We start from the raw sequence: 13,577 nt of genomic DNA, 5'->3' as shown, positions 1-13,577 counted from the left end.
CATAAGGGAAGGGAAACAAAAATAATATAAAAACAGGGAGGCGGACAAAACAGAAGACACTCATAAATATGGAGAACAAACTGAGAGTTACTAGAGGGATTGTGGGAGGGGGGATGGGCTAAATGGGTAAGGGGCATTAAGGAATCTACTCCTGAAATCATTGTTTCACTATATGCTAACTAATTTGGATGTAAATTTTAAAAAATAAAAAATAAAATAAAAGAAAGTATGGATCAGCGAGCAGAGCATAATGTAGGCAGCAATCGACAGGGAATAAGAGGAGGAGAGCATAATAAGAGGAGGAGAGGCAGCGATTGTCAGGGAGTAAGAAGTATGCATCAGGAAGCAGAGCATAATGTAGGAGAAGTTGAGAGGAAAACATTATATTCAAGAACATCTTTAGAACAGTGCACATTTCTCTGTGTAATAATCTCTGTTCACTACCTCACACTGCATTTTCCTTTGTCCTTCTGCAGTATAATTTGGAAGCCCATCTCTTGGAATAGGCACTAAGGACCAAATGGAGATGTGGTTTCTTATTCCTAATTTGCATGGTTCTGATTTTCCCAAAAAATCCTCATGTACACATCAACTCCCCCCAAAAGTGGGTTTTTTACTTGGTCATGTATTATTAATAAATGCACTAGGGCTGTATTCTTTAACATAATACCTTCAATCATACTTTGTAATTCTAAATGAATCTGTCTCTGGGTGGTTTATGAATGCTAACAGCAAGACCAAAAAATGTATTTAAATAGAACATTTTCACATATGAAAGGCTATTTTTATTTTTACATTTAAAGGCTCTTAACATCTAGAAGGCATTTAAAAATATTAAATGAAGAACTTTTTTTAAAAAGTATATTTATTTTTGAAGGGGAGAGAGACAGAGCATGAGTGAGGGAAGAGCAGAAAGAGAGGGAGACACAGAATCCGAAGCAGGCTCCAGGCTCTGAGCTGTCAGCACAGAGCCAGACACGAGGCTCTAACTCACAAACCGTGAGATCATGACCTGAGCTGAAGTCAGATGCTTAACCGACTCAGCCACCCAGGCGCCCCTTAAATGAAGAACTTTTTAGGAAGGACTGAAACCTAGCAGAAAAATGCTTTTGCACTCTATGTAATCCCTGCTGGAAGGCTGTGTAGAAACAGGTAGTATTTTGTTGTATTTATATCATAATAGGTCTCATTGTAAGAGATAGAAGCCAGTTTGGATAAATTTAAAACTGCAACAAATTTGTCACAGCAGTAAGAAACTAATACAGTGCCCATACATCATTTGAATAAATAATATTGCCCACACAATGGAGTACTATGCAACTATTAAAGAAAATGAGAAAAACCTCTGAACAGCTTTGGAGTGATATACTGTTAAATGTATAGGCAAGGTATAAAAGGGTATCATTGGTACACTACCCTTTATGTAAGAAAGAAGGAGACAAAAGAAAATACGCACGAGAAATTAGGCACCTATAGGTTGAATGTGGGAAGGGGCTATATAAAAGAGAGGGGTGGGAATAGGTTAGCTGGAATGAGGAGGGAGATACCCTTCTTGGAGTGTGTCTTGCTGTATAGCTTTGATTAGTAGAACACAGTTATGTTTTATATACCCCCCTACCCTACAACTAATTAAAACTGACCAGACATAGGGAGAATATAAAGTATAAATATTACAAATAAATAACCTAACCATTCTGAAGGAGCCCAGGAAGAACTAACCCAATTCACAGGAAAACAGTATTTTGAGTGGATATTTATTGTAAAGGGGAAAAGAACAAAAAATGTACTTTAGTTAGTGAATCTGTTTCTCACCGGGGTATATATTGGCAATTTTAGAATTATTTTACTTGTCTACTAGGAGTGAAGTGAATATATTATGGAAAATAACAGCCAGGTTTCTCACTGTCTGATAAAGAACATATGAGGATAGGGAAAGACTAGAATGAGGCGTCATAATGGATTGATCAGAGATATCAGCATGAACTCCTGGTTTAGTGTATGTGCATGGGTTAGTACATGTACATGTCTTTGCTGAATAGGTCCAGGAACAATGACCATAGCAACAAACACATCTAGAGTCCAGGTCTTGATTTCTAAGTACTATTCTCCAATAAGAGGAACCAGGACTCCTTGAATAAGTGGTTAAATTCCAGACCTGGGACAGGGACAATATATATGGACTATCTTTTGATCACAGAAAATAAAAAAATATTCAAAAAACGTTGGGGTATGTCAAAAGGACCTAGGAGCCAACTTGAAGGAATTTCCAATAGCCAAGACAATAATTTAAACCATAAAGTAAATAATGGTGGTACTAGATTATAACCCATAGGATAAAATGTCCATGAGACCATATTGCTATAAATAATTTGGGTGAAGAAGGAACAGCTTTTCCAGTGAACAAATACAGATGGAATGAAGAAGATACAAAAATCACCACTAGGCAGATACTACAGTAATAATTGTTGCATGTAAGATCCCACCAATGGGTGCGGAGATCAATGGACACAAGTGTGAGTAGTAGCAAGATATTAACTGAGTCTCAAAGTATCTCCCCAAAGGTATTTATCAATTAGAAAACCAAAAATAGTAAGTTTACAGTGGAGAGACTTGCTAGGCACCACCTTAACCAAGTGATCAAGGTTAACGTTACCAGTAATAAGACATACTGACATCAGGTATCCTCTGATATGGTGCAATGAGAAAGACACAATAGCATTCTGTGGTTTAAGAATAATAGCAAAAAGTGCACAACCTGAATCTAATTGTCAGAAAACACTAAAAGAACCCAAAGTAAAATAAATTCTTCTAAATAATTGACCAGGACTTATCCAAAATACTTATCATGAAAGCGAAGGAAGGAATGAGGAACTGTCACAGATTGGAAGAGACTAAGGAGACACAACAGTTAAATGCAGTGTGAGATCTTAGATTGGATCCTGGAACAGAAAAGGGACATTAGAAGAAAAATTGGTGAAATATCAAAAAGATCAGTTGTTTGGTTCATTTTATTGTGCTTATGTTAATTTCCTGGTTTTGATCATTGTACTTTGATATTATAAATTGTTAATATTAGAGGAAGCTAATAAATGAAGGGTATCAATAAACTCTCTCTGTATTAGTTTTGTAATTTTTCTGTAAATCTAAATTTTTATTTATTTATTTTTATATTTTTAATCTTGTTCTTTTTTAATGTTTTTTTTTAATTTTTAAGAAATATTTATTTATTTTTGAGACAGAGAGAGAGACAGTGTGAGTGGGGGAGGTGCAGAGAGAGAGGGAGACACAGAATCCGAAGCAGGCTCCAGGTTCTGAGCTGTCAGCACAGAGCCTGACTTGGGGCTCAAACCCATCGACTGGACCATGAAATCATGACCTGAGCTGAAGTCAGTCGCCCAACTGCCCCAATGTTTCTTTATTTTTAAGAGAGAGAGAGAGAGACAGAGCATGCGTGGAGGATGGGCAGAGAGAGGGAGGCAGAATCTGAAGCAGGCTCCAGGCTCTGAGCTATCAGCACAGAGCCCAATGCAGGGCTCGAACCCACGAACTGTGAGATCATGACCTGAGCCAAAGTCGGACACTTAACTGACTGAGCCACCTAGGTGCGCCTTATTTATTTATTTTTTAAAGTTTATTCATATTTTTTTTGAGAGAGAGACAGAGAGACAGAGAGAGAGAGAGAGACAACAAGTGGGGGAGAAACAGAGAGAGTGGGAGAGGGAGAAAGAATCCCAAGCAGGCTCTGCACTGTTAGCACAGAGCCCGATTCAGGACTTGAACTCACTAACCATGAGATCATGGCCTAAACTGAAATCAGATGCTTAACCAACTGAGCCACCCAGGCACCCCTAAAATTATTTTAAACTAAAACATTTATTAAAATGTGGTTTCACTATTATTTTGTACTTAGTAAGATTATTGAAGAATAATGACACTTTGAATTGTTACCTTAATGTTAACTATTAGAGATATTTATAGGGGATATTTTTTTTTTTGTCTCTTAAAAATTCTCCTCCTCCTGCTGCCCCACATTCTTAATTATCTTAAGGAAGAAAATGAAGTAGAAACAAGACACATATGAGAAGTGTAAAGATTTTAACAGCAAGCCTGCATTAAATTATTTTTAAGAGTAAGGTAGGGTGAGAGGGAGAAAGAATACATGTTATGAAGATTTATAGAGAAAACAAAATTATTAAAGCTATAGTACCATTTTTTAATTAACAGTTTTGTGTCCCAGACTCTGTATATATTGGCCATTCAGAACATGCTTTACTGAGTTAATAAATAAGTAAAGTGACCACACTTGTTCAAGCAATGAAAAACTAAAAATGAATTAAAATTCACTCTGATCAGATTTATGAAACAGAATTATAGTTGAGGGAAGCAAAGAAAAAGAAAAGCCTTCTGGCAGTCTATAACTGGATTCATTGATCTCATTTAAGTTTGTGAACAAACCTAAAACCATTGTGTCCCCTTTAGAGAACTGATTGAAGGGTCCTGGACCCAATGTCAGCAGGGAAAGGCTAGGTAGCACAAGATAAGCTTGGTGGCTTGACCCTTGTCATTTAGTTGTTTCCCTCTGTAGAGATAAGTACCTGTGGCATCAATGACCTCATTATTTCACTTTCATTCCCTACCCTTCCTCAATATGGACAGAATATAGGAAATCATAACTATTTTCGTTAACTCCTCTAAGTGATTCCATTAAGTGATTAATATTTTGCCCCACATTTAAAGAGATTTGCTGAAGATTTTTAGCAACCTCTTTAAAAGTCAAATAATGTATTCAATGTATTTACCGAATCCCTCATAATGTAGTTAAATTAACTTATTTCTATCCATTTCAACTTTAGTAGAAAAAGAAACCGGAAGGTTGTCACTGTCTTGAACTTCAGGTACTTGAAGACCACTAATAGGCCAAGATGCTCTTTTCAGAGAGCCTGAACCCTGATGAACAGATTCGTCATCTGAGTCAGTTACAGATTTAGTATGTGACTCCTAATCTTAACTGTGCAGTGCCTGACTTCTTTATGTTCATAAAGAATGAGCCTCCTGCTAACTGGATATCTACATGCAAAAGAGTAAAGTTGAACCCTTACTTCACACCATATAAAAAACTAACCCCAAATGGGTCAAAAACCTAAATATAAAGCTAAAACTATAAAACTCTTAGAAGAAAACACAGAAGCAAATCTTTATGATTTTGGATTTGACAATGGTTTCTCAGATATGACACCTAAAGTACAAGCAACAAAAGAAAACATAAATTGGATTTCATAAAAATTAAAAACTTGTATTCATGAAAGAACACTGTCAAGAGAGTAAGAAGACAACCCAAAGAATGGGAGAAAATATTCGCAAATCTTGTTTGATGATGATCTAGTGTCCATCATGTATAAGCAACTCCTGCAGAGTCAAAAACAAAAACAACCCAATTTAAAAATGAGCAAAGGACCAGAATAGACATTTCTCCAAAGAAGATATATAAATGGCCAAAAAGTCTGTGAAAAAATGTTATTAGTTATTAGGAAATTTCAAGTCAGAACCACAATGAGAAACAACTTCAAACCCATTAGAATGGGTAGAATTAAAAAAAAAAGAAAAGAAAAGAAAAAGGAAGATAACAAGTTTGGGCAAGGAAGTGGGTAAATAGTAAGCCACATACCTTTTGGTAAGAATGTAAAATGGTACACCCACCAAGGGAAACATTTTTGTGGTTCCTCAAGAAGTTAAATATAAAAGTAGGTGATCTAGAAATTCCACTCCTAGGTATATACTCAAGAGTTGAAAAGCAAATGTTCAAACAGAAACCTGTATAAGAATTTTCACAGCAGCATTAATCACAACAGCCAAAAAGTGGAAATATTAATGTCTGTAAACTGATGAGCAGATAAACAAAATGTGGTGTATCTACACAGTGGAATGTTGTTTAGCCATAAGTAGGAATAAAGCTCTGACTCATGCTACAACATAGAGGGACCTTGGAAAGATTATGTTAAGTGAAATAAGCCAGACAAAAAAATAATATTGCATGATTCCATTTATATGAAATGTCCAAAACAGATCAATCCATACAAAAGCAGACTAGTGGTTGCCAGGGATTGGGGTGATGGAGAGTGACTGCTTAATGGGCATGGGGTTTCCTTTTGATGAAAATGTTATGGAATTCAGTAGCAGAGATGGTTACACAACATTGTAAATGTCACTGAATTGTACACTTTAAAATGATGAATTTTAGGGGCGCCTGGGTGGCTCAGTCAGCTAAGCATCGGACTTTGGCTCAGGTTATGACCTCATGGATCGTGAGTTCGAGCCCCGCGTTGGGCTCTGTGCTGACAGCTCAGAGCCTGGAGCCTGCTTTGGGTTCTGTCTCCCTCTCTCTCTGTCCTTCCCCCACTTGTTCTCTCTCTGTCTCTGTCTCTCAAAAATAAAAAAACACTTAAAAATTTTATAAAATGATGAATTTTATATTATTTGCGTTTTACCACAATAAAAATAAACCTCAAGAATAATCATGAGTGAGGGACAAAGGTAACGGGGATAAGGACTGGACAGCAATGAGTTTCAGAGGGTTAAGTTGAAGAGAGTTCCAAATCTAAGTTGGTGAGCTTGTGTTGACATGGTGATCTTTTAGTCAGGGCACTTCCTGGCCACTTCTGGTTCTGGAACCATCTCCCACTTGCTCGTCCTTCCACATACAGAGTTGGCTGCTTTCCTCCCTCTTCACTCCCTACTTTACCTTTTGGGCTCCTTGTTGCCACAAGACTCTCTACCAAGCAGACACTGTACTCTCTTGTTTTCCTCAGAACATTAAACCCTTCTTATTTCAAGAAGCTTTCGCCTCAAAAAAACAAAACAAAAGCAAAAAACAGATGAGAGGGCATAAGAATGGCAGGTTGTTGGGAGTTATAGGGGTTTAAGCAATTTCAGAAAGTTCTCATAATAGTTATTGCTGCTCTAATTTTTATATATTTGAAAAAGCATGTATTGAGTATACATTATATTTTATGTTGCAGAAACAATCCTATCAAGAGTCCATGCTGCTATATAGACAAATTCCTACAAACTTAGTGGCTTAAAATAACACAAATTACTATCTTATACTTCTGGACATCAGAAGTCTGACACAGGTGTGAATGGGCTAAAATCAAGGTGTCTGCAAGAATCTCCTTTTCGAGAGTCTAGGGGAGAATCTGTTTCCTAGCATTTTCCAGTTTCTCCAAGCCACCTGCATTCCTTGTGGGGGATCCCTTCCTCCATGTTGCAGTCCAGCAACATCACATCTCTCTCCCTCTCTCTCTCTCCCCCTCTCTCTCTCTCTTTTTAATTTTAACTCCAGTGTAGTTAATGTATAGTGTTATGTTAGTTTAAGGTGTCATTATAGTGATTCAACAGTTCTGTGCATTCCTCACTGCTCATGTAAGTGTGCTCTTAATGCCCTTCACCTATTTCACTCCTCCCTATCCTGCCTCCCCTCTGGTAGCCCTCAGTTTGTTCTCTACAGTTAAGAGTCTATTTTTTTGTCTATTTTTTTCTTTGCTCACTTGTTTCTTAAATTCCACATTGGTATTTCTCTCTCTCTCTCTCTCTCTCTCTCTCTCTCTCTCTCTCTTTTGTCCTCACCTCTCCACTTTTAAGAATTTGTGTGTTTAGGGGTACCTGGGTAGCCCTGGGTGGTCAGTTGAGCATCTGACTTCGGCTCAGGTCATGATCTCACAGATCGTGCGTTCGAGCCCTGCGTCAGGCTCTGAGCTGTCTGCACAGAGCCCAGAGCCTTCTTCAGATTCTGTATCTCCCTGTCTCTCTTCCCTTCCCCTGCTCATTCTCTGTCTCTCTCTGTCTCTGTCTCTGTCTCTCTCAAAAATAACCATTAAAAAACTAAAAAAAAAAAAAAAAAAAAAAAAAGAATTTGTGTGTTTAGATTGGGTCCACATGGATCACCAAGGATAATTTTCCCATCTCAAGGTCTGTTCCCTTAATCACATCTGCAAGGTCCATTTTGCCACAAGATAATACATTCACAGTTCTAGAGACTACTGTGTGGACATCTTTAGGGAGCCAATGTTCTGCTTACCACATACATATACACAAACATCTGGTTATTTGCAGCATGACTCACCCTTGATGATAAATTCCTTGAATTTAGATGATAAGTTCCTTGAATATAGAGCACATACCTTAGGCATTTCTGAGTCCTGCTTAGCATACAGCACATTATTTTATATATATTAAATATGTATTTTTTGGTTTATAACTATACCTCATTTCTTTAACACCAAACTAACAATAGACATACAATCACGTATTTTTTAAATCTTGAGTTTGTTGTCTATACACAGTAAACGGTGAATAAACTACCTGACTTATCTTTACATGGATCATAACTGCTTTGCTTACAGAGTTCTAGAGCACAGCAAAGACTTATGGAATCTTCCCTCATTCTTTCTGCTTTCCGTTTTCAGTTTCCATTCCGTTATATAATATCAAAATGCTTTTCTGGCCACTCAAGTGATACGAAATTAGTTTAGGTATGCCATCTAATGGCATTTTAAGAAAGTATTCATTTTTCTTTGATACTTCGTTTACTTGAGTATAGCCACCATCATGAGTAAGAGAGGCTAAACAAAGCAATGGGAAACTGAAGTTTGCTGATGATATGAAAACATCATTCTAACTAGTAGTATAAATCCCCTCTAGCTCAACTTGAACCAAAGTTGTAATGAAGAGAAAACTTTCTGATTTGAAGTCTTTTACAAATTCTTATTAATCAGACTCCAGTGACTGATTTAATTTCCTGATTAGCTTACTTAAATTGAAAACTATTTGGTTTCATCTCCAATATGCATTGTGTTAAATCCCTGCCAATCATTGATTATAATTATGTAGCATCATGGAAAGCAAAAGGGCAAAGACCTCAAACTAGACTGTGCATTACAGTCTCCTGGAGAGCTTAGAACAGTGACAGCATGCCCGGCCAGGAAGAGATCTGATTGGTCTGGGGTGGGACCTAAATATCCCAAAGCCCTGAGTGAGTAGAATGTACAGCCAGTTAAGAACCTGGGCACTGGTATGAGATGTAGCTGAATCTCTAATTCTTGTTCTTTTCCCTGAATGAAAAAAAAAAAAACAACAACCGAATAATATGGAATGATTGAGTTATTATTTATCTCCTTTTTTACCAAAAAAAAAAAAAAAAAAAGTAGAAGTAAGAAAAAAAAAACTGGGAAAAGTATTCTAGTCATTAGGCTTTTCTTTAATAAGAGTTTTGCTTTATTTCTTCTCTTTACCCCTTTTATTGAGATGCCATCAAATAGGAAAAGCACCAAAAGACATGCCATCATGGGCTAAAGGCATTAGTACATATGATGTTTCAACTGGGATTTTTAAAAATATTTTAAAGAACTTACAAAGACAAGAAATCTTCTACCCTAGTGGCCCATTCCTTACATTTTCTGAGTCCTGCCCAGTCCCAGGGGCTCTGGGATATGAGGTCAATTCCAGACCGGCTTTAACTGTTTGGGCTCACTCAACATATAGGATGGAACCTATAGGTAGCTTCAGGTGTATTGTGATAACAAAATTCTTCAATTTAGTAATGGGTTCATCGGTACTCATTTTATTATGCTTCATAACTTATAAATATATTCTCTAGAATGTATCAAATGTTTTGTGATACTTTTTTTTTCAATAAAAGAATAGCTCTAAACCCTAAGAAAGATGTTAGAAGTTTAATTCCTTTAAACAGGAAATATTTGAGGACCCACCTAATCTTCCAAAATTTCTTCAGATTATGTTTCTCTCTAGCCTGTCCCAGTTAAGATCAGAACTCAAGTAGCTTTAAGGTGGAAAGCTGCTTTAATAGTGTTGATCTACATTCTTTTTATCATCCTTCCTTGAAATTAGAAGATAAATAATAAAGTCTATCCTGATCAACAAAGAAAAACTAATCATCCTAACCAAACACATGTTGGGAGAATCAAACTGCATGGGCCATTCCTGTACTTTTTGCTGGGTAGGCCAAGGATATAGGGTCTGACTGTTCTTTACATGGGCCATTACTCAGGGTTGTGTTTGCAGTGAGAAACCTTGAGAAATGAAGTAACAAGTCTTACCTAAGAGCAGCCTGGCTGACCAGTCACGGTAGAAGTAGTAGATTCCATAGCTCACTGTTCCTCCGCTGTGTCCCGAACCCATTGTACCCACCTCAGCATCCAATTAAGCCAACCTGCATGCCCTCTTGAGACTTGAGGGGCACAGGGAAAACTCATGCCAACCTCAAGCTCATGCTGCTTACTGTGCTCTGAGTAGTGAAGTCCTCAGTCTCTGATGGAAGTGTCTCCTGTATTCTGCCAGCGTCCAATAAATAGTAACAGGCTAATTTGTTATCTTGCAAATAGGATAAAATCCCACACCCTTCACATATCCTGACTTCAAGGGAATGGATGTAAAAATCTATAGTTTCCAAAGATCTTGGACAAAAGACTCTCTGGGCATATGACATTCTTGGCTGGTTCATATGCCTAATGTTTAATCTCCCCTAGGTCACTTTTCTGTGTTACAAAAATTCAGTTTCCATTCTTTAAATTGTCCCATTCCCCCAAAAGAAATCGTTGTCCTGCACAGGACACTCTTAATAGCAATCATGGCAGCAACCATGAATACTTATAAAGTGAAAGACACTGTTCTGAGGACTTGAGACATTGTCCTATATACTCTCTTTACACGACCATCATTATCCTCAAAGCAACCTTGTGAAGGGGATACTGTTACCTCCAGTTTATAAACCAGGAGGCTGAGGCACAAGTCATACAGTTAGGGGTAGAGATGGGATTCAAACCTAGCTGGTCTGTCTTTAGTCCTCACTTTTAACCACTCACCATACTGCCTCACAGTAGGACCTTCTATCCCCAGGGCCATAATGAACCCCAGAAGCCAAGAGATCTTTGTTTGAAACCTTAGGAAAATAATTTCAGTCAAACCTTTACAACGTTTCATAATACTTCCTGACAATTAGGCAGTTAGACAATACCAGGCAATTAGACAATCTTCTACTTTGCTACTTCTACTTTGCTATCAGCCTATGTCTAAATCCAGTGTCAAGTTTTCACAGTGTGTATTAATTTCCTATTGTTGCTATAACAAATTATACTTGAAGCTTAAAACAGCATAAATTTATTATCTTATAGTTCTGGAGTCAGAAATCCCAAGCGGGCTGTGGGACTGTGTTCCTTCTGGGCTCTAGGAAAGAATCCACATCCTTGCCTTCTCCAGCCTCTCCAGAGGCTACCTGAATTCCTTCTTTGGCCCTTCACTCTATCTTCAAAGCCAGCAGTATAGCATCTTCAAATCTTTTTTTTTCTCTCTGACTTTGACCCTCTGTCCTCTCTCTACCCCTTATTTTTTTTTAACATTTATTTATTTTTGAGACACAGAGAGACAGAACGTGAATGGGGGAGGGTCAGAGAGAGAGGGAGACACAGAATCCGAAACAGGCTCCAGGCTCTGAGCGGTCAGCACAGAGACCAACGCAGGGCTCGAACTCACGGACCGCGAGATCATGACCTGAGCTGAAGTCGGACGCTTAACCGACTGAGCCACCCAGGCGCCCCATCTCTACCCCTTATAAGGACCATTGTGAATACATTGGGCCCATCCAGATAATCCAGGATAACCCAGGAGCTTCCTTAGCTCAAACTCCTTAACTTAATCACATTTCAAAGTCTCTTTTGCCATGTAGGGCAACATATCCACAGGAGGTTAGGATGCACATATTTGGTGAGGAGAGGGGCATCATTCTACCTCCCCTACACTCTAAGCAGTTACGTCTTCCTTTGGTATGGAAATTTTTATACTAGGATCTAGATTGGAGATTTAAACACGCCCATTTACCAGATAATTAGTAATCCATTTCATCTTGACTCCAAGGATAGAGGCCCAAGAGCATTTTACCTTTTGGGGCCAAAGAGAACAATACTGCTGGAGTATGTCATAGAAACTTTAACCACTGTAACAACATAAAAACTTAATTATTTGAAAATGTACCTGGAGTCGAGCATTCATAAGCATAAACTCCTGTTGGTTTTTCATGTTTTCATTCATAGATTTTGAGAATATAAACCCCATCTTCACCTAAAATGTAAAAAAGCAATGAGGCTTAAAATGATATATTCTACATGTATCCTCATATAGGATGCTTTGGACTGCCCATATAACAAATACCAGATACCAGATACCATATAAAAATGTAAAAAAAAAAAAAAAATCAAATTCTGAGCTAGGAACACAGTGTGGATTACAGTCCTTCTAAGTAGCTGTCTGATCTTGGGCAAACTTAACCAGCATGGCCAACATTTGCTAGCCTATGACCAGCTGACTGAACGAAGATGATTTCAGAATCTCCTCCTTCTCTATAGGTATACAGCTCCATGTTTCCTGATTTTGCTTCCCACTGTAAATCTTGAAGAACTGAATACTTAAAAACAAACAAACTAAAAGATCACTCTCTCTTCTGTGAGGGACAGTTGTATAGACCTTCTATACAACCGGATGACAGAAACTTTGCTTCTGAGAAGGGACGATTCAGAAGATGCATTGAGGACACCTTGAAGACAGATTTCTCTGTGCTCCTTGCATTTGTGTTTAGGAAGTTTTAGGTGTTTCCAGGTCACTATGTCAACACTCTTCCTGTGATCCCTGGCCCTCTCCTATATACCCCTATTGTGTCAGCCACTGGTGGTATCCCTTGGCCATCCTCTTCTGGCTTCACCTTTCTTCTCTTCAGCTTCTACTGAAGGTCTCAAGAGGGGAAGACCATAATGACACTTAAATGTCCTGGGAAAAGCAATTTTTAAATGAATACATGGTATTGCCTATCTTATTTATCATGCTTAGGAAGTTCTTAAGTGCTCTATCACTTCTAGGGAGCCAAAATTTCAATTTTTTGTTCTTAATCCAATTGGGTAGGTACAGAAGGCCTTCGGTTTATTATTAATTTTACTTTCAGAAGATTAAAAAAACTTAGGGGAGCTACCACCGCTCTCCCCTCAATAACAGTGCTGATTCTCTTTGGTAGGCTACCAAGCAGGTTGTGAACCTCATGTCGGACCGACCAGCCTCAGTGCTTTCCAATGGACCCACACTCTTATGTAGGAAACCCAGCAGAGCTTATGTTTTTCACAGCCTTATCATGAAATAGTGGGTTCTGGCTAGCTGGGGAGAAGATGATGGGGGAGGGAGGGAATTTTGTGCCAGGTGGTAGAATAGTTATCCTTGCTAACTAGGTTCCAGGCGAGTGGGCACTCCAAGCCAGACTTCAGTGACTTCCCTGTATTCTTGCCAAAGATGCATTCTTGATTTACAGGGACCTCAGAGCCAGAGTCAGCCTCAGTACTGGGCATAGGAGGCTGAACAACTCACTGGAGAGAAGAGGCAGGTCATGAGGTTTCTCTTCCCCTCTGCCACAGCCCCACTCCGTCCCCTGTCCAGAGAGTTAGAGGCCACCCACTGAGGGTAGGGAGATGTAACAGAAGTTCTTTCCTTTTTCTGAACTTTGGCACCCCGAGTCAGTTGTCTGCAAC

General features: G+C 38.4%; 1 protein-coding gene and 1 long non-coding RNA gene across 5 annotated transcripts in view; one reads left to right on the top strand and one right to left on the bottom strand.

Annotated features, from left to right (window-relative positions):
• LOC122204920 overlaps window positions 1-13,577 on the top strand; it is a 107,265-nt gene that overhangs the window by 80,677 nt on the left and 13,011 nt on the right. The gene's annotated exons all lie outside the window — the stretch shown is intronic.
• The window catches only part of PLGRKT (plasminogen receptor with a C-terminal lysine), a 43,195-nt gene that overhangs the window by 27,874 nt on the left and 1,744 nt on the right, over window positions 1-13,577 (bottom strand). For all 4 annotated transcript variants that reach the window (XM_042912754.1, XM_042912753.1, XM_042912752.1 and 1 more), the window contains one exon: window positions 12,043-12,129. In XM_042912754.1, the coding sequence (XP_042768688.1) occupies window positions 12,043-12,123 (81 nt within the window). In that variant the 5' untranslated portion in view covers window positions 12,124-12,129. The remainder of the gene's footprint in view (window positions 1-12,042; window positions 12,130-13,577) is intronic.

The sequence above is a fragment of the Panthera leo genome, chromosome D4 (genome assembly GCF_018350215.1).
Source record: "Panthera leo isolate Ple1 chromosome D4, P.leo_Ple1_pat1.1, whole genome shotgun sequence".
Lineage (NCBI taxonomy): Eukaryota > Metazoa > Chordata > Mammalia > Carnivora > Felidae > Panthera > Panthera leo.
The sequence above is the reverse complement of the archived record's forward strand: the minus strand, read 5'-3'. Positions and strand labels throughout refer to the sequence as shown.